The sequence below is a fragment of the Equus przewalskii genome, chromosome 22 (genome assembly GCF_037783145.1).
Source record: "Equus przewalskii isolate Varuska chromosome 22, EquPr2, whole genome shotgun sequence".
NCBI lineage: Eukaryota > Metazoa > Chordata > Mammalia > Perissodactyla > Equidae > Equus > Equus przewalskii.
The window spans coordinates 3,448,276-3,469,447 of NC_091852.1; the positions used below are offsets into that span (position 1 = coordinate 3,448,276).

At 47.6% G+C, this 21,172-nt stretch overlaps 1 protein-coding gene across 2 annotated transcripts; it reads right to left on the reverse strand.

The window, feature by feature from the left end:
- Positions 1–273: 273 nt before the first annotated feature.
- LOC139078417 (uncharacterized) lies at positions 274–21,014 on the reverse strand. Of its 2 annotated transcripts, none has more exons than XM_070589793.1 (2): positions 13,628–13,718; positions 274–5,801 (listed from the first exon to the last, which is right to left on the reverse strand). In XM_070589793.1, the coding sequence occupies exon 2, from the start codon at positions 1,981–1,983 to the stop codon at positions 1,060–1,062; it is 924 nt and encodes a 307-aa protein (XP_070445894.1). In that variant the 5' UTR covers positions 1,984–5,801; positions 13,628–13,718; the 3' UTR covers positions 274–1,059. The 2 variants fall into 2 exon arrangements, 1 of the variants encoding a protein (XP_070445894.1); XR_011531349.1 differs by lacking the exon at positions 13,628–13,718 and adding an exon at positions 19,985–21,014 and having other exon boundaries at positions 5,437–5,801.
- Positions 21,015–21,172: the final 158 nt, after the last annotated feature.

Consider the following 21,172-nt stretch of genomic DNA (forward strand, 5'->3'; position numbering starts at 1 on the left):
GAACCACAGCCGACAGGGGCAGGGCAGACGAAGTCTGACGGGGAGATGCTGAGAGCAGGGGAACTGTTCGGCCCAATCTTCACATTCACGAGGTCTCCAATTTTGTCTTTGTTGTTGTCATTTCTAACTAGGGATATCATACAATTCTGGAAATATACTTAGTATATTGAACATTTAAAATTGAACATTTAAAACATATCATAAGTTGTTTTTTGTTTGTTTTTTGCAGGGGAAGATTCACCCTAAGCTAACATCTGTTGCCTATCTTCTTCCTTTTTTTTTTTCCTTTTTACCCCCAAAGCCCAAGTACATAGCTGTGTATAGCTGTAAAGCCTTCTGGTTCTTCTGTGCGAGCTGCTCCAGCACGGCTGCTGACAGACGAGTAGTGCTTCTGCGCCTGGGAAATCAAACCCGGGTCGGTGAGATGGAGCGCGCCAAACTTTAACCACTAGGCCATCAGCGCTGGATCTCATAAGTTTCTTTTAAGTCTTTTAAGACTTATTTGGTGTTTCTTCCTTTTTCTAAATACTAGGACCTTCAAAAATTGGGAATTCAGAACCCCAAGAATCCCTGAAGCTCTGAGAGGCCTGACCAGGGACAGATAATTCAGTGAGTGAGTCAGACAAAATCAGCTGCAAATGCACGTGGGTGTCAGCCCTCTGGAGACTGGCGGCTTTCACACGAGACCACCACCAGTCATGAGCCAACGCCATCCCAGCAGGGTGACCGCCCACTCAGAGAAAGGCAAGAACATGCACCAGTGGGCGGGCCTTCAGACCAGGTTTGCAGCCCAGCTGGTGTGGCCCACGCCAGGCCTCCAGTGTCTCTGAGGGAGGTCCCTCTAGCTGCCAAAACCTCAAAGTGTTAGTGAGAGAAGCTGGTTGGATTTTTCAGGTTGAGGGGATACAGGATTAAGCCAGTGTGCGGACTCAATTGCCTCTCAGCGCTGGAAGGGTGGCCCCTGGGGATGGGGGGGTCTGGCCCAAGGCCCACTCAGCCCCATCACCTGAACAAATATCTCCCTGTCACACCGATGTCACTGGCGAGAACAGCTGAGGTTCAGCAGGGCATCCGCGGTGCCCGCTCTCCTGCTGGGGGCCCAGTCTGCACGCTGACATTCTTTTCCTTACGTGAACAAAAGGAACCCAGGATGGCATTTCTCCAGGCCAGGTGACGAGGTGGGCACAACTGGCTCCCCCACCTTAGAGAGCCTCCCTGATCCCCAGCTCCACACAACCTCAAAGCCAGGCTCTGTGAATCCTCCTCCTCTGGGAGACAGACGCAAACCGGGGCCCAAAACCACGGCTCCCTGTGGTGGGAAGATGCCAGGATGGCCGTCCTCCAAAGGCTGGCAGCAGGGTGACAAGGAGAGGGAGAGCACGGCCTGGCCCCGGGGCGGGGTGGGGAGGGTTCCTGGGAAAGAGGGTTTGTTCCGGTGCCTCTGTGAGGGCTGCCTGGGAACTCAGGGAGGAGCCGGAGCCCAGGCCGCAGGTGTGCGGCAGGCAGCCGTGTAGACGCTGAACCTGGGCCAGCTTCAGCAACGGCGAAGGTGAAAGTGGGTTCTGTGGGCAATTGCCTAGCCGCTTTCTTCCAGTGGCAACTTATGTTTGAAACTGCACTTCGCATTAAAACGTGGAAAATGGGGTTGAGTTTGTTGCACAAGAAAGCAGACCGGGCCAGATTTAGGTTGTCTATTTTCTGAGCTAAAAGAACACTTACTTGGCCTTTCAAAAAGTTTTCTCCAACTTTTAAGGCGTGCCTACGAAAAGTACTTACAGGACGGTGCACGGCCGCGGGAGCGCACTCCGCGGCAGAGCGGCTGCGCAGACGCGGGCTCCGGGACTTTCTCATCTGGCACAGAGAACACCGACGTGTTATGTATCTTGCAAATTTGAGAAGTTCAAGAAAGTCTTCGAAGGTGAATTTGGGACGGGTGACCCTCTCGCCCTGGAAGAGCTCCTTCACAGTGTGACACCCAGCCATCTCCTTGAGAGACACTGTGCTCTCCAATTCTTTCCCGCTTCAGCCTCACCAATAACCGCACGCCTAGGAAATGCTTCGAGGAGTGTTCAGGCTGGGCTCTCATATTCAGGAGCGCACAGGAGAACCCTGCTTTTAGAAACTCAGGGATTTCTGTGTTTTTTGAAAATGAAGTCCATTTGAAAAACTCATGCATTTGCACCTCTCTGGCTCCCATCCCCTTTAGAAGGACTAATCTGAAATGTGTATAATAAAGGGAGCACTGCCAGGTTAGCCTTCATCCAGGCAGATGACCAGGTCAGTACAGTCAGACTTTTCTGCAAATCCCCCTGCGTCCATGGTATCACCCTCCGGGGAAGGGACAAGCCGTGTGACCTAAGTTACTCACGGCGGAGCAGCAAATGGACCCTTCCCTGTGGATTCTTCAAACCCTTCTTTCTCTTGCAGCATTGTTCCATTCTGGCTTATTTATATGGATCACTATGAAAGTAAAGGGTCAGCGTCATCCATTAAAGACCACGAGGCTGGGAGTGTTGGAAACAATCATTCTAACTTATCTGCTTGAATTGGGGCTCTCCAAAGCAATGAACGTGCAAGAAGGTCAGCAAGGATGGATGGCCATTTGCAAAACACACGTGGATATAAGTCTACGGGAGTTTGCAGGTTCTAAGCATCTGCATTCTTTCCAAAGTAAAGTAAATAAGCCAACAGCATAGCTCTGCCAAACCAGCCTCCAATTCCTGTATTTATATGAAAAGGAAGCACAACTCTAAGCCAAGAGAAAAAGAATATTTTGTCTCTAAAGATCTACTCAGAGAAGAAAGCCCTGCACTGAGAAGGTCTGAGAATCCGCTTTACAATGAGAAGCTGATGTGGGGACGCAGATGATTTCCGACGTTCATGTAACAAGTGTCCTGCAGTAGGTAGGCTGATTTGGCTCTGCTCTCAGGGCACTCACAGAGTAGTGACAGTAAATGAGTTTGAGCCAAAGGACATACTGATAAAAGGATTACAAATTGCAATAAGTGCCATGGAAAGATCAAGTAAAGGGCTGACTCGGAGAAGAGCAAGTTATCAGAAAAGACCCAGTGGAGGCTGCTGTATCCAGGCTGAGGCCAAAAGTATGAGGAAGGGAGGGAAGCAAGCTTCCAAGCAGAACAGCAGTGCTGGACAGCAGGGCAGGGACGGGGGACCAAGAGACCGAGGGAGAGAACGAGAGCAGTGCCCTTAGAGAAAGCGGGGCTGGGGCCTGAGGGCCTCTGGCCACTGTGAGGACTTCGGACTTTACTCCACGTGCAGTTGGAAGGGATCATAACTGGGAACCATGATATGATCTGGTTTACATAATTAGAAGATTATTCTGGATGGTGTGTGGAGAATGAGTGGGAGGGGAGCTAAAGAAGAAGAAAGAAAACAATTGAGGGGCTGTTAGAATAGTCCACGGGCACTGTTGGAATAGGCCACGTAAGTGGTAAGAGTGGTCTGGGTAACGGCAGTGACATGAGGATGGAGAAGATAGACCTGATGACAAGTAAAAAGTGTTTTTTTGGACAAAATTCAGGTGTACCTTCAAGATCTCAAAGGAGAGAGAGTGAGTAGGCAGTTAGGTGCATGAGTCTGGCGTTTACAAATATAAATTTGGAAGTCAGAGACATAAAGCGGTATTTACACATCCAAGAATGAGTGAGTTCCCCTGGTGTGCGAGCACAGAGTGAGAAGAGGGGCCAGGACTGAGCCCCGGGAGCAGCCAACAAGTCCACTTAAGTAGCTGGCCAGTGGAGAGAACAGCTTCAGGTAATTCAGCCCTAGCTCTGTCACTAACAAGTCTGTGTCACTGAGCACAGAGACTACATTATGTGGACCCAAAGGTCCCTAACATTTACCACTCTGTGATTTTACCAAAAGGCATTTTCCAGCCCTGCAATCTGAGGAATGTTGCGGGAATTCAGGACTGACATTAAAGAGGTCAGCTAGAATGACACCCACATTATCCTCCCGGTGTTTTTGCAGATAAAAAGCTGGGCTAAGTAAATGATGGGCCTGATATTCCTGTGGATAGAACCCTCAGACCATAGCAAAGAAAACTTTAAGTGATAAGAAGGATAAATGATGGATATTTGTCAGCCTAGAGGTGAAGTTTGGGAGTGCCTTTTGGGTGAGGAAATAACTGGGAAAAGATTAAGAGCGCCAGGGGAATTCCCCACCCACTCGCGAGACCTGAGCACACCATTGGCTTTTTGACAAACGAAAATGAATATTTTTATTCTGCCTTTTGCAAAAATGGAAGCAGGATGGAATAGCTGATCCTTTGGATCACCTAAAGCAAATGCTTCTCAAGTCATTGGGAGAACCAATCTCAGTGTCATTCTTTTTCAGAAAAGCTTTGAGGAAATGAATGTTGTAGATTGTCTGTTGCAGAGTGCATTGAATTATGGGTGGGTTCTTCTAGGTCCGGAATTACTCTCTCCTGCAGTCTGTGTAGTTTGGGAAACTATAGCCAGGGAAAAATTGGGGGTTATTATCTTTAACAGAATTCTTGAAGGAGTTATATTCATAGTTAGTGTATCAGTTTGCATTTGCTGTGTAACAAGCCACCTCAAAATTTAGGGGCTTAAAATATTAAACATTTATAATTTCTCACAATTCCATGGCTCAGCCGGGCAGTTCTGGTTTGGGCTGGCTTGGATCCATCAGATCAACAAGTTGCCATCACCCAGCAGGTGAGCCCAGGTTCCTTCCTGTGGTACGGGCTGCAGGGCTCCAGGAGAGCAAACTTTCTTGTGTGAGCACTTTTCAAGCCTCTGCTTGCATCACGTTTGCTATTGTCCTGTTGGCCAATGCAAGTATTACGTGCAAGTCCTGATTAATCTGGGAGGGGACTAGCCAAGGGTATGGATATAATGAGACAGGAAGAAATTGAAGGCCACTACTGCAACAATCCACCACAGATAGGAACTATGTGATGCTCTGGAAGAATCCAGAGTTAAAAAGAAAGAATTTAGGGGCCTACCACAAGAACATGAGCACCTGAAAATATTTTATAATTGTCTAAAGAAAATTTTAAATTTCGATATGGCAGAAAACACTCTGGACAAAGTTAAAAGTCAAATACAAATGGAATAAAAAATTTTTCTAACACAGAAGACGTACAAAGGACCAGTACCCCAAATGTATAAAGAACTGGTACCAAACACTCAGGAGGAGACAGATACCCCATAGTGGCATTCGCCTTTTCCTTGACTGGGCAGTTTGAGAGCCCAGTGACCCTTGGGAGCAGTGAGGGAGGAGTGTGTCCCTTGGTGGCAGCTTAATTCACCCCCAGCCTCCCCTGTGGCCTTGGCTGTGGTTTCTGTCTCTTTTCCTTCCTTTTGTTCTTGCCCATTTTCTAAGACTCATTTTTCAGCCTATCTGTCGATTCCGTGAGCCACTTTGTACCCTAAAAGAATCAATTCTCAATTTGATTAAATTGGTTTCTATTGTTTGCAACTCAGAACTTTAACTGATACCCTAATAGAAAAATGGGCAAAGAATACAAACAGACAAGTCATAGAAGGCAAAATATGATAAAGCAATGAGAAGGCTGCCAACTGTGTTGTAGTCGGAGATCTGCGTGTGAACATGATGCTGATGATGTTCCTATGCGATAGGACGGAAATGAAAAACGATGAGCAATCCTCACGGTGGGGAGGAGGCGGAAAGCAGGCACTTTCCAGCGCTGTTTCTTGGAGTTCATGCTGCATCAATTTTGCAGAAGTCAATTTAACGTTGTGTATCAAAATACAAAATTTCATGTTCAACAATTCCATTTCTTGGACTCTCACCTGAGGGCATAATCAGAAAATTATGTGAAAGCATATATGTATCTGGAGGACCATGGCACCAATGTACATCATGGCACAAAAAATGAAAAACTGAAGTCATGGTACATACACAAAATGGAATAATACACTGTCACTAAAAAACGAATGCAAATTGGCACTGTTTCATCTGGCAGGAGATCTGAAGATGATTGGCACACACTGGCAAGCAGAGCGCAGAACCTGCGGACTGGGGGGAGCGTCTCTGTGTGCACAGAGACATGTTTCTGGATATGGTTATTAATTCATCTGTCACTTCCTTGACAAACACTTATATAGCATTCACTCTAAGCCAACAACTCTTTTAAGTTCTCTACCAATACTAACTCCTTTACTCGTGCTCATAGCCCTGTGAGAGAGGGCCTCGTATTCTTTCCATTGTACAGACCAGAACACTGAGGCAAGGACCTCGACCAAGGTCACAGGCTGATAGGTGGTAGAACTGGGATTCAAACCTAGGAAATGTGGGTCTATACCTTTAGCATTACAATATGTGCCTTTCAAAACAGTAACTGGAAAATTTAATGGGAGCTGTATCTCTCTCTAGTTGAAAGTTGGTTTCTCTTTGTTATATTTTCCTCTTTTTTCTTTTTTTGCTTGTTTTACAATTTTTATGTGCTAGTTATCTAATTAGAGAGATCTTCAAATAGGCTTGCCCATACAAGGAGCAATCTGAGGGCCAGACAACCCCTTTGCTCCCACCCGCACGTCTCGCTCCCGCACAGTGTCGAACACAGCACACAGCACAGACGTTTCCTGTATTAGAAATGGAGACAACCAAGTTGACCTGCAATCACTCCACCTCGAATGTGCCAGAGAACATTCATGGGAAGGGGAACAGGCAGCCAGAGAACCCAAATAGAAATGATGAACAAGAAGGGGAGAGATTCGAGTCTGCTAATCTAGGGGAACATTATCCAAAGGAGAGAGGGAGTCATACACTCAAGGCTCCTACTGTAGGGGCCACAGATGGAGAAGAGCGTGGGGAGAGTAGCACTCATGGATTTTCTTGAATTTAGAGGTGAGCTCTTCTTAGCACAAACGTTGAGTTTTACTCTTTACTTTTGCTGTTATTTTTGTTGGGGATACAGATGATGGTGACAGTGGTGACAATATGATCTTGATAATAGGTAACTTTAAAGGTAATTTGTCATGTAGAACAGTGGAAGCATTAAGTTTTTAAAAGTGTGTTTGCATTAATGAATAGATTTATGTAGGTCTAACTCATTCATCTATTAAGACTTTGCCTAGACTAGTTACAGTGTAGCCACACTGTCCAGGTTGAAGCCGTTCTACACAACACCAGAGCAACTGGGAAAGTTTGTCAAACACGTCCAGGTTGGACTGACGTGAGGTGTTTGTGTGAAGGAGATTCGCCTTAATTGACTTGTCTTGTTAGTCCAAACGGCTGGTTGGGCAACCCAGCATCGCCCGTTTGTGGTGGACACGGAGTGGGCCCCCCAGGTTCGCCTTCAAGGAAAGAACTGCTGTCCTTGCGGCTGGGAGTGTGGTGAGCAGACAGTCCTTGGCCCCTGGAGGGTCTGCCGCAGCTACAGAGAGCCTCTCAAGGTCACGGCCGTCCAAGGGTGGCCCAACCTTCTGCAGCCCAGTTCTGCTGGAGCCACATACCGTCCAGAGCTCCCCATTGGGTTGGCCAAGGCTTTGTCCAGCCTGCACCACAGTTCAGTTCCCTTCCACCACAGGTGTTGATGCCCAATAAATACCCTGCACCCCAAACTCCCTCTCAGCTTCCACTTCAGTGAATCCAAACTGCCATACCATTCTAGTCTCCTTTCTTCATCTACTGTCAGTTATTGATCTTGCCTTTTGCCCATTGCAGGTGATAATAAGCAAAACTAAAAAATCAATGAGAAAACTCACAGATGCCCATGACCATCTTCTCTTGTTGCCAATGACAAAAGGGCAGGGGGACAAGGGGAGAGCCGTGTAGAGGTCCACGGCTGACAAGACGCTTAGGTCCACGGGACACCGCCCTAGGAACAAACCCAGAGGCACGGTGGCGGGAGCCTGCTGAAATGCATCGAAGAGAGAGCAATTGCCTCTTGCTCTCTATTTACATTTGTGAGAAACAGATACAAGGGAAGAGATCCCACATTCTAGACTCTGCAATGTGCGCCGTGGAAAGAATAAAGGAAATGCAAGTACCACGAGTGTGCACGAATGTCCTGCCGTACAAAGGGTGAGCCGCTGAGGGCATGGAGAGTATGAGGCAGAAGCAGCAGGCCATTCAAAAAACCCTGTGTGACCAAACCGTCCTATTGGCTAATAGGCCATGACCTGTGGGTAGAGAAGTATCAATTTGCCACCAGACTTGCCTGATGTCCTGTCCCCCTTGGGTCAACGCTGAGCTTGCAAATGGGTATGTCTGTTTGCAAAGTGACAAAACGGGCCTGCTGAGTGCGAGCTGCATCCCACGCTGTGTCTGCTGGTGGTTTGCTTATGTTCCATGGGGCAAAACTATTTTAAAGGAGAAAGCATGTTTGCGTCTGTCCGTTCAATGAAGGTAGTGCTTCAGTTGACTTTCTGTTGTGGGTTTTACTCGTGTGTGTTGGGGCCTCATCACCGGCCTGGCTGGTGACAGTCCCATGGCACTTGGCCCAAAGGGACTCACCAAACGCCCGTTCTCTCCGCTTCTCAACCAGCGCCCCTCCGTGATTCCCTCTTCCGCCCTGCCGCTGTTCTCCCCCTTGGGGACCTTTGTGCCCAAGTCCATCTACCTAAGAGGAAGCCACCCCTCTCTCTCTACCCTCTCTCATTCCCTTGATGACAAGCACACAGCTTCTTTATCAAAAAATGTGTATTTTCTAGAATAAAGTAGAAAATACATACAAGTATAAAGGAAAAAAAATGGAAGTACCCGTAGTTCCACCACGCAAAGATGGTTACTGTTAACCCCTTGGTCTAGATCCTTTCAGATCTTTCTCCATGCGTACTGATTTATACATGTTTTATTTCACTTCTCTTCACCTCCTGGTCCCCTCTCTCTCGCTAACCCTGTGCCGGAGCCCTGGTCATAGGGAGGGGGCTTCAGAGGCAACTCCGGGCAGGAGAGGAAACCAAACCACTGAGCATGCCGAGCTGGCGAGCCGCGAGCAGGAGGGCAGCGAGTGTGCGGGGAGTTCCAGATTGCCCCACAATGCTCCCCCGGATGGGACCCTGGGGAAAACCACTTCCCTCACCTCCTGGTCCCTGCACCAGGAGGAACTCCATAGCTGACGACCAGCATCAGAGAAAAGGAGAAGAAAAATGGGAACTTCCAGGGAGCTGAAGCATCACTAACCCTAATGTGTGTATGTATCCACGCACACGATGGAATGCTCCTCAGCCACGAGAAACGAAGGAATGCCGCCCTCGGGGGCCGCGTGGATGGACCTTGAGCAAGTTGTGCCAAGTGAGATAAGCCAGACAGAGAAAGATAAATACTTTTTTATCTCAGTCATATGTGGATCTAAGAGTCGAACGCGTAGAAATAGAGTCAAATGGTGGTTCCCAGGGCTGGGGGAACCGGGGAGGTGTTGTTTAAGGGGACAGACTTGCAGCTGGAAGATGAATAATTTCTGGAGAGCTAAGGCACAGCCTGGTGATTAAAGACATCACTACTGTACTGTCAACTTCAGAGATGCTAAGAGACTACATCTTAACTGTTCGCACCACAAAGAAGAAATGGCAGTGATGAGCCGGGGCGGAGGGCTAGCTAATGCTGTGGTGGTAATCCTACTGCGAAGCATAAACGCATCAAAGTAACGCATGGTGTGCTTCAACCTCACACGATCTTACATGGCAATTATATTCAATTTTAAAAAGGATTGCAGTTTCCCTTCTCCTAGGGAGGGGGGCTAGTTCAAATGACTCAGAGAACAACTCGCTAGTCCACACACTCCGGGATAATTCAGTTCTCCCAAGCAAGTCCCCTCATTGACACCTGGAGCTGACAAACCACCGTGCGGTTGTGAGGCCTAAATAAGGCGAAGTGAGGTACTGCGGCCACTGTCTGACGGAAGCCAGCGCCCAAGAAGTGGGAGCTGTCTTTATTATTATCATCACTCTAGTGCTGTCAATTCTTTTTCTAAAATGTTACAATAGGTACAGAGTATTGCATTGGACATATTCACTTAATTTACTTATCTCATCCCCTGTAACGGAACATTTAACTTGTTCACACATCCTTTACCATTAATTCTATTCATGACCATAGGGAAAGCAAGCAGAGGATGTCAAAAATACGAGGTGGGAGAGGAACACGACTTACTGTGTCCTAATGAGTCCCGGTCTCTCTCCTAGGGAGGTCCCTCTGCTTCAGTGACCGAGGGGATGCTCCCTGGCCTGCACCGTCTCATGCTTGTGTTTACGAGGGCAGTCGGCATTCCACACGCCTGAGCAGGCCTGCCCAGAGCATTTGCGGGCTCAGAAGAGTCCAAATGGAGGCCACACATAAACCCTTAGAAGTTCTAAACCAAGCCCACAAACTGCTCAGAGCATAATCTTCTATCTTCCCCCTTCATCCCCATCCAGAAGGCCAGGTTTCAATGCAGATTTTTCAGATTCCTTGGCGTTCCATGCCAAAACTGGCAAAGGGGAAAAGCAGCCCTCATCTCTCACCTGCCCCTCTTCTCTTGCCGCCCCAGGCGCCATCCCACGGCACGAGGAGTGAGCGGATCCCCGCCTGCACACCTGAGACCTGTCCACACCTGAACCCAGCCAGCTGCTCCTCTGCCTCCACCAGGCCTAGGGCCGTGCACCGCAGTCGGCCTTGAGAGGACAGACACAGGGAGGAGTCCTCTGTGGGCCCTGGAGGGGAGCTGCAGGTCACCAGGCAGGGAATTCTGGGTCTAGAAGAGGTGCGTTCTAGAAGGGGTTCTAGAATATTCCCTTCTAGACTGCACTCTGGGAGTGCCCATCACATCAACTCCTTGATATCCTCATCCTACGAGGAGGAGCAAGGCTAGAAGAAGGTCAGAGAAGGGCCCCATAAAGCAAGGGGCCCAGGACAGAGGCCCCTTTCGTCCAGGTCTAACTGAGGGCAGCATTCCCCAGAGGAAGTCCTCTCTTCTAGCTGGTAAACTCGTAGACTACTATCGGGGCTTGAACTCAAGTAGATACTTTCATTCATTCATTTATTCAACAAGTATTTTTTGATCATCAACTACATGCCAAGTATTCTTGTAGGTGATGGGGATACAGGGGTGAAAAGACAAAGTCCTTGCTTTCACGGCACTTATGGTGGTGACTGGACAGGTAAATAACAACACTACTTCAGAAGATGATAAGCAATTAAAATACGGTAATGAGTGAGAGAGGGAGGATCAGCAGGCTCATTTGTGTGGAGTGTTCGGGAAAGACCTCTCTGAGGAGTTGACGTCAAGAAGGAGCCAGCCATGTAAAGCCCTGGAAGCAGAGGGGATAGCAAGTGCAAAGGCCCTGAGGCAGGAGAAAGGTTATGATATTAGAGTAACAGGGGGCTAGAGCCTAGTAAGCAAAACGAAAGGGGCAGGAGGTGAGGACAGGGAGGATGCCAACACCAGATCTAGGAGGGTCCTTTAGGTACCTATATTTCATGGTATTTAGATTATTGTTCAAAGTGCTGTGAAAAGCCACTGCGTATCCTAGGCAGGATGAGATGTGACCTGATTTATGTCTTTAAATAGTATCCTGTGCTGCTGTGTGAAGAAAGAAGAGGGGATATAGTGGCTGGAAGCAACCACACCAAACGAGAGGCTCAGTCTGGGTGAGAGGTGGCAGTGTCTGGGACTAGGTCAGAAGCTGTGAAGGTGGAGAGACATGGAGAAATTCAGGACATATATTTGGAGCTAGACTTCAAAGGACTTGGTGACAGATTGGATGTGGAAGGTAAAGAGAGAATTCACAGATGAGTCTCAGAAGTGTGTTTGCCTGGTTGGGTAGAGGCTAGGGCCGTGAACACAGATGTGGCAAAGTGAGAGGGGTGGGCAAATCCAGGGCTTCTTATGGGCATGCTCAGTTTTCAGTGTCTCTTAGAGTAGAGATGTCAGGGAAGCATGTGGATAAATGGTCCTCTGGAATGGAGATGGAAACATGAGAATCATCAGCATATGGATGGCATTTGGAGCATGGGACCAAGGGGATCACCTAGGTGCCCAGAGAGATGAGGTCCCAGGATGTACCCTGGGGCCGCCCTAAAGTTGAGTCATGGAGAAGGGAAGGAGAAGATGGCAGGAAACTGAGGATCCCCCAGTGAGGTAGAAAGAAACCCAGGAGAGTAGGAATACACGGAAGCCAAGAGAACGTTGAGACAGCCAGGTCTGCATCTGCAAGTGTCTCTGTCCTCCGCAGATGAAGCATCTCCTCTGCTCTGCGCCAAAGAGGCGGAGGAAATGTTGGCAGTACCTTATTGCCTCTGGGAAAAGCCCCTCGGGATGGTGGCATTTCAGGGTTTTGAAGAGCAGGTCTGGGCCAAAGCACCATTTTACTGCTTCTGAAAAGCAGAGGCTGGCTCATAGACAGGCCACTGAAAATGCACCGACTGTGGAGAGGTCTGACCATCAGGTGTACCAGCGCCGATGTTAGCAGCGTAGGATGAGGCCAGGCTACGCTGCAGTAACAGGCAGGCCCTGGAATCTCAGTAGCATAACACAATATAGTCTTATTTCTTGGTCACAAAGAAGTCTGAGGGGATTTGGGTGGCCATCCTCCACCCTATAGCCCTCTGGAGCACGGGGTCTCCAAGATGGCCAAAGTAGGGGAAGGAAGAGATGGAGGAAATAAATAACCTTTTGGCCAGGGGGAGATACACAATATTCCCAATTCAATTGACTAGAACAAGTCACATGACCCAACCTAATCACAAGGGAGGCTGGAGAATGCAGGGGAGCCTGTGGACTCCTCAGTGAGCAGTCACCACCTCCACCACAGCGGGCCACATACGGGATTTAAGAGAGGAAATCCTCCTTTGGACCCTTCCTACCTGGCAGCCCGTGCCCCTTTCCCTTCCACCCCTTCTCTGCTAACTCAAGCTCCTACTCTGTCTCCTTTCCCAGGACTTGGCTCTCCATCACTCAAGAACTAACAACGCCTGAAGGAGAGCTGCTTCCTTGGGAATCTGCTGTTACCCATTAAAATGCAAAGCAAGTCTGTATAAAGATAGCATTTCTGGCCCAGTAACAGGGAGACGAGGTGCCAACATGCCAATTAGACATTTATCTAATTTGTGTAATAATAATGGCTTCCTTTTATTGGGTACCTGCTACATATTGCCACTATTATTTTTATGGTTATTACTATTACTTTGAAAATCTTCATAGTCAAGTCAAATCCCAAGTCTCAGACTTAGTGACCTTGAGCAAGTTACTCAACCTCTCAATTCCTCTGTTTGCTCAGCCATCTGAGACTGAGGCCCATGCCACCACCTCTCCTGTGGCCCTGCAAAGGACGAGCAATGACAGATGTAAAACCAAGTTGTTGTAAGAGCTGCTCCAACAGAAGAAGGGCTGAGCGCTGCGTTCTACGGAGCCAGGCTGGCGGCCGCAGCCGGCCCACTGCACCTTCTTTCCTGAGTGGAAGAGAAGCTGGGGGAAGAAGGGAGGAGAAGGAAGTGAAGTCATTCTGACGGAGGCCTTTGAGGCAGAGCTGGAGGCCCTTATTCCTGGGCTGAGGGGCAGCTGTGTCCAGAGCCTGTCCTGCCCACACTGTCAGAGACCACGAGGCAACCAGGAGCCCTTGCCACATGGCCCACCCCAGGGAACAAGCCTGTGCCATCCTCCTGTTCTGCTCTCCCTCCCTGGACTTCCACTCACCGTGTGAATCCATGCTTGGAGACCTGGGAATGTTTCCATGCAAAGGAAGAGGCTGGCAGCACACGAAGAATATTGCCACAGTGGCGGTTTTATTAAATCTTTAGTGGAAAAACATAGTTAAGAGGTGGGGCCTTCCCCGACACCCGTCTCTGAGTCACCAATTTGCTGGGCGTCTGAGCCCTTGGCATCCCAGTACCAACGCTTGAGCTAATGCTGTCACTCTTGCCATGACGGCACTCCCAAAGGTGCTGAAATGTCATTTGAAAACACAGCCCAGATCTTGAAACCAGACACCTTTGGTGGAGAAACCCCTCGGGTAGAAATTCTGAGCGTGACACAAGGCGAAGCAGAGACCTGGATGCACTGATGCACGGTGCGGTGAGACGTGAGTCCAGTAGGAGCTGGGACGATGGTGACAGATGCGCCCCGGGAGATGGGGAACTCCAATTCCTGTGCCCTCAAGTTCCGCAGGCTGGCCCCAGATCTTTCCTGTACAGACCCACCTCTACAGTGACTTTGAGCTGAAAAATCTGGGATCCTAGATGAGACAGCCATTGAGGCGGGCCAAGGCGCAGGGAGGAGACCCAGCAGACGAGAGCGTCAGGCCTTTGACTGGTGCAAGCCTCCTCTCTCAAAACAAGGCCAAGAGTATTTCCCAGTTCCTATTGATTTACCAGTACCATCTGACGTTTATTAGGCATTACAAATACACCAGACCCGTACTGTCCAATATGGTGGGTACCAGCCACACATGGCTATTCAGCACGTCCATTGTGACTTATTCAGTTGAGATGTGCTCTATGTATAAAGCACACACCAGATCCTGAGGACTTTGTTTAAAAAAAAGTGAAATACTTCATTAATAATTTTTATATTGATTGTATGATAGAATGACAATATTTTGGATATACAAAGTTAAATGAAACATTATTAAAATTAATTGCATGTATTTTTTTTTAGAATTTTTTAATGTGGCTACTAGAAAATTTAAAATTTCATCTGTGGCCTGCATGAGATTTCCATTGGACAGGACTGTGTACTGAGCACTTTTTGTATTCTCATCTCATTTAATCTTTTTTTTCATATCAGAGCTAAAGGTGTTTTCATTCTTTCCCTTTCTCAAGGCATCAACACAGTCAGAAGTTTGTAAATTATCTCTATCTATCTTGCTACATTCAGTGTAGTACAAAGCAGATGAGGCGATCTTTCCTCTTTAGCACTTAGTGTGAAACATGTACAGACTTACTGCAGCTGAACTAATATTTAACACACATCTACAGTATTTGCTGTTTTTGCTTTTTTTCTTTTCACCTTTAAGGGGGTCATTTAGTCTTCAAACAACGTCCCTGAGGCTGCTTGCATTTTATAGATGGGCCCTTCACAAGGCCGCATGACGCCCCTCTCCCCTCTGACTCCTCTCCCTGCTCCAGCCCCTTCACGCCCTCACTCCGCACCAGCCACAGGCTCCTCCATGTTCTCAGACCAGGCCCTGCGCACTCTGCCTTCAGAGCTTCTCCAGCCGTCCTCTCTACGTGGAACACTCTTCCTTCAGACAGCTGCCGGCAAATCCTTGACACTACCCAAATGAGATTATATTTCAGCAGAATTTTCATTACTGACCCCCATTTCCTTCAAATTTTGCTCAATGTCATCTTCGTGAAATGTATCTTGCCCATCTAACCTTCGTACCCTCATTTTCTTCCTGCTCTTCTTTATCATCTTTACTAGCATTTGCCATCTTCTGCTTGTTATGCAGTTTACTCACTTGATATGTATATTGTTGAATTTGAGTCTCCTCATGAAAAAATGCTGGATCTCCAAGGCCAGGGACCTTGGTTGGTTTTGTTCCTAGCTATAACCCAACCCCTTAGGACAGTACTTAGCACAGAGTAGGGCCAACTTCTGTTTGTGGAGCAGGAGGGTCAGACACAGAGGCAATGGAAGATCAGCAATTCCTCTAGGAAGAAAACATTGCTATTTCTTCAACTGAGAGTTCTGAGCCCTTGCTGTGGGCCAGGACTGTGCAGCTGTGGCGAACACGGCAGCAAAGCCATCGCTCAAATAGGGGTTACACTTCAGCAGAATTCTAGTTCACGATCCCAAGCTTCTAACATCTACATTCTATCCCATGACCTATGGAGTCCAGAGCACTTTAAGTTTGACCTTGAAAATTAAGTATGAAGAGATGCCAGGCAAGGACACTCCTGAAAGAAGGATTAGCATGTTCAAAGGTGCCCACATCAAAAAGTACAACGCCTATGTTCAGGGGGTAGCTAGAACTTCTTTATGGTTAACACTTTTGATGAGTAAAGAGGAATGGCAAAAAACCAGCCTTGCAAAGTAGCCCAAATCAAATTGTGGAGAGTCTTGAGGGCCAAGCTAGGGAGTTGAGACTTGTCCACCAGCAAAAGGCAGGCATTTAAAATTTTAACCCAAGTTGAAAGTAATAGAGGAACTAGTTCATGTGAAAGAGGAAGAGGGCTCCACTTGAAGGCATGAGGTGTGGAAGGGTAAACAGTACAACAGAATACAAGAGTGGAAGGGACAGAAACTGAAGGATCCCGAGTGGGAGCTGCAGAAAGGGTCCTGGATGGCTTTGATGTCTGCAGCCTGGGAAGCGGTGGACGGAAGGTCATTACCTGGGATGGAGAATATGGAGGAGCACAGAGAATGAGTCTAATTGAGGACCTTTTGTGTTTGAGATTTCCCTGGACCCCCTGGCAGAAGTGAGAAGAGACAATGCTGACAGATCAGGCCTTGGAATCCACATTTTAAGCCATGCATGTAGATGAGAGCCCCAGAGACAAGCTGTAGAGAAGTGGCAGAGGGCAGAAACCTGGGGGATATCAATGTCGAGGTGTGCGTGAAAGAAATCGGGCCAGTGAGAGACGAGAAGGAAGAGTGAGAGGAGAAAACCCAAATGAGCGTGATGACACAGAAGTGGATGGGAGAAGAGCTTCCAAAGGGAGGTGTACAAAGAACGAATTTTCCCATGGGACCATGTTAGTTTCTGGACAGTCCAGGGAAGCCTATTATCTGAGTCAGGGAGGAAACACACGGCATACGCAAAGTGGGTCATTTAGGAGGGTTAACCAAGCGATTCGGTACTTACAAAGACCTGGGCGAGGCGTAGGGGATAGTGCGGTAATTTGGAGGATAATCATGGGAGGCCCGAATAAAAGCGACTGACTTTGTTGACTAGGAGAGTTTCACCAAATTTTACGAGGGCAGTTCCAGGGGGGCATGAACGTAGATGTCGGCGTACAGAGAGTTGAGGAGCAAATGGGAATCAAGAAAACACGTAGAATACAGCCAGCTCCAACAAGAATAGGGGCGGCGCTGGGAAGGATAAAGCAGAGCGGCTTGAGGAGGAGGCAGGGTCAGGGGCTTGTCTTAGGATGGCGAAGGCTCGCTGGTGTTAGCACAAGTGTGAGAAGCGTATGATGAGGAAAAGATTAATGACTGAAGAGGAGAAAGAAAAATGAACAGTGTGAGGTCCGGGAAGAAGGTATGAAGAGCACGCCATCGCTAGATGTAGAAGTACACAGTGGCGGTGTGCAAGTTTTCCCAGAGGCTGCAGCAGTAGATAATTTGGGCAAAATTATCTCCACTCGACCAAAAAAGGAGTAGGCTCTTGAAGTTAAGATGCTTTTCAGAAGCCCCAGGGCACTCCCTCTCACATCTCGTTGGCTAGAACTGGTCTCAAGCCCTCTTGTGAGCCATTGTAAAAGTGTTGGGATTATCACGATTTCTCAGAGCAATCTGGATTTACCCCTGAACTGGACATAGGGTCACCTCCTCTAATGGGCATTTACCTGAAGAAGCTGGAGTTCACCAGGAAAGCAGCAGTGTCAGCTACAGGAAATAACTCTTTCAGTGAGGGATTCAGTGTTATTTAATAACACATCTGAATTCTGCTTGAAATCATCTCTTTTTGTTTTTAAGTATGCTTTTTGGTGAGGAAGATTGGCCCTCAGCTAGCATCTGTTGCCAATCTTCCTCTTTGTTTTTTTCTCCCCAAAGCCCCAGTACCTAGTCATATATCCCAGTTATAGGCCTTTCTAATTCTTCTACATGGGATGCCACCACAGCTTGGCTTGATGAGCAGTGTGTAGCTCCACTCCCAGGATCTGAACTGGCGAACCCCAGGCACCAAAGTGGAGCACGCCAACTTAACGTCGCGGTCACGGGCCAGCCCCGGAAATCATCCTGAGTATCACAGTGGGGTGCAGCCCACACTTTGGGGAATTAGCAGATGACCCATAAAACACAGCTTTGGTTGTCTCTAAAAGAAGGAGGATTTGTGATCGTAAATCAGATGGAAATAGAAGTGGGGCTGAGGCCGCGCTAGGGGCTGGATGGGTCAGGACGTAGTGTAGAGTTGGGACACCCTGACCAGAAGATAGTTTCCTAGCCAGCACAACAACTCAAGACCTTTCAGCCACCTGCCCTCATCTTGCTATGAATCTTCTTCGCACAGGAAACCATCTTCAGGATGGTGAGAATTTGAAAAACTTGTTGCCAGTAAGGTATCAACAGCCAAAGCAACCTAAAGTAAAATCTTTCTTAGGGACATTTACACTTACGTGGGAAAAAATACCTCAATGCGAAGGAACAGTCGTGTTAATGGGGAAATTTAAGCATGGGGCATAGCTGACATCTTCTCAAATTGTACCTCACAGGTACACCCACTATCTGAGAGGAATGCTTGCCAAGCAAGTATAACATGCAGTCTGCTCTCTGTATCCGCGGGTTCCACATCCACTGATGCAAGCAACTGTGTGGAACCTGTGGATATGGAGGGTTGAGTAAGGGACTTGAGCACCTGCGGATTTGGGTATCTGTGGGGAAAGATGTGGGGTGGATGGCATGTGATGTCCTGGAACCAAAATCCCACAGATATCCAAGGACAACTATATATGCAATATATACAATGATTATGAAGTAATGAGATTAAAATTCATTTGGGCCTTTCAGAATCCATCTCATTGCGTTTTAGTTAGGGTGCCATATGTCACAGTTTGCCCAGAATAGTGACAGTTTACCTATTCAATTATTATTAATTATTAATAATTATTAACACCACCCCCTCCTTTCACTCTAAAAATTAAATTAAATGATTATCTTAACTATATTAATGCATGTATCAGCACTATTAGATATATGTGTATATGTATACACAAGACATATATGTACAAGAGAGAGACACTCTACACCTTACAAATGAGTGGTCTTCAAGCTCAGCAAGTATGTGTTTGGAGCTCGGAATGCATTTTCCAAGAAATAATAGTTGTTGAGTTCTTGGGGCCTTTTAGAAAGCCATGTTGTGACTGGGGATCCCCACTCTTCTCTCTTCCACCCTGCTCCACCCAAAAAGGCAGATCTGAGTGGTCTGCACTGACTGTCACCTTGGCCTTTGGCTTCTGGGTAGGTTCACCCAATGGGGAAGGAGAGAGTGAGGTGGATGCATTGATTCCCCTGTCTCCCTGTCCCAGTAGAAAAGCTAGCGGTGTCTCTCTGTAGAAGGGGCTTGGCTGGTGGCTCTCCCCACAAGGAATTCTCTCTCCAAGTCTTGGTAACTACTCCCTTTGCCTCTTCTGGCTGAGGGGTGGCACCTAAGCTTTCCCCCTGTCATTCTCCAGGTTCCTGCACTACGCTTTGTGATTTCTCTATAGCATTCCCACATCTTTGTAAACAATCCTCGCATTAAACTCTCCTTAATTACCCAACTTGAGTGCCATGTGTTTCCTCCCTGACTCATATAAGATCCTTTTGCGGACTGCTCCAAAAACCAAGTAGCATGTGATGCATCATCTTATGGGAAAACACATTCCAAGGAGCAAGTCAGATTGCCGGGAAACTATTCTCTCCTAACGTTGCCCCAGCAGGAGGAGGGCCTCCCACCCTTCTGTTGAGTAGATGGGGGTGAACTGTTTCAATCTCCAATCCCAAGGTTCCAGAAGTTCCATGGAACCAGATGGGAGCACTGTGAGGTCAAATTATGGTCAAAGGAAAGGGCTAGATCTTTCCAGTTATGTCCATCTACAAAGACTGAGCTCAACCAAGGGTTTATACATCAGAGGTGGCCTAAGTATATGTGAGCCTCTGTGAGTGAGAGATTAGCTCACTCATCACGTATTTGAGTGACTCCTATGCACCAGGCCTGTGCTTGGAGGACTTTACATCCAGAATTCTTTAATCCTCAAGACAGTCAAGAAGTATACATACTTCTTGGTTGCCATATATATAAACATACATGTATTTCTTGATATATGTGATATATACATATCCTATCAAACAATTATTCAAGCTAAACTCCCTTCCAAAACTGAGATTCAGGGAAGTTCAGTGGCTTACCTGTGAAGGCACGGTGGAAAGCCATGGTGGAAATCAGTGGCTCTTGTGCCAGACTCTTGAGATATCTATCCAACTGGTTGGTTATCCCTCTTCAGCGCATGAGCTGTTTGACATTTTCTGGTTGACAATGAACGTGGCTGCAAGAGCAATGAACTCTTCCCATCCAGGGGTAACACAAACGTGTTATAAAAGGAACAGGATCCAGGGGATTCTGTCATGCCCATTATAGGAGTAGTCACACTGACAAAGGTACACTGAGAGTCCCTGTGATAAAGAATGCTATTTTTGGCTGGCTGGAGAGAGCAGACCAAGATGGCCAGGGAACAACTGATACATTTATAAAGGAGGAAAATGAGCGAAGAAAAAGTGCTGTCACATTTGGTTCAATTTCAGCTCTGTCTTTTGGGAAACTCTGCACTTTCCTTTGCTGCAGATGGCTCAGAGGGATGTCACAGACCTTCAGGAGAAGCCATGAAGTGCGTGTGGGGGATGGACACACTTCAGGGTCTGGCCCCAGTCTCTTTCCTCCTTGGCTGTCTTGTCTATTTCATATGCCCTGAAGACTCTTGGGAGACCTGGAGAATTCCTCTTTCTCCCCAGCCCGGTTCCTGCGCCTCTCTCATGAACCACTGGTAAGCTCTCTGGGCCCAGGCGGACATCTTCGTAGACGCAGAAAGGGAGAAACCACTGTGTGTCGTCCTGTCTTCTCGCCCCATCTCATTCAACACCAAGGGCTGATCAACACAATGTTCTCCCAAGCTCCAATACTCTGAACATACCAGAAGGAATTAAGCCATGAAATACTATCCCTCTTGGATTCTCTTGCCCTCGTCTCACGGTTTGTGCAGTTTGGGCAGAACACACAGCACCGAGATGGCCGCCAGAACACTTGCAAATCCTGTTAGTGCTCCCGGGAGGCTCCCTGTGTTTGAGCCAAAAAATGACTCATGGATGATCGGTTTCATGGTGCTAAACCCCAATCCCATGACAGCATCATGCCTCATCGGCTTTGACATTCTCCTTTGTAACTGAATCTTTAAGAGAATTAGGTTTCTCTTACAACCACTCTCATGATGCACTACTGACTGCACTGTGTGATTTGCCAATCAGGGCCATTACTTTATAATCTGGATATTGTGCTGAAACCAAGAGACAAAATAGTGCTATGGATCATGGCACACTGTAGTT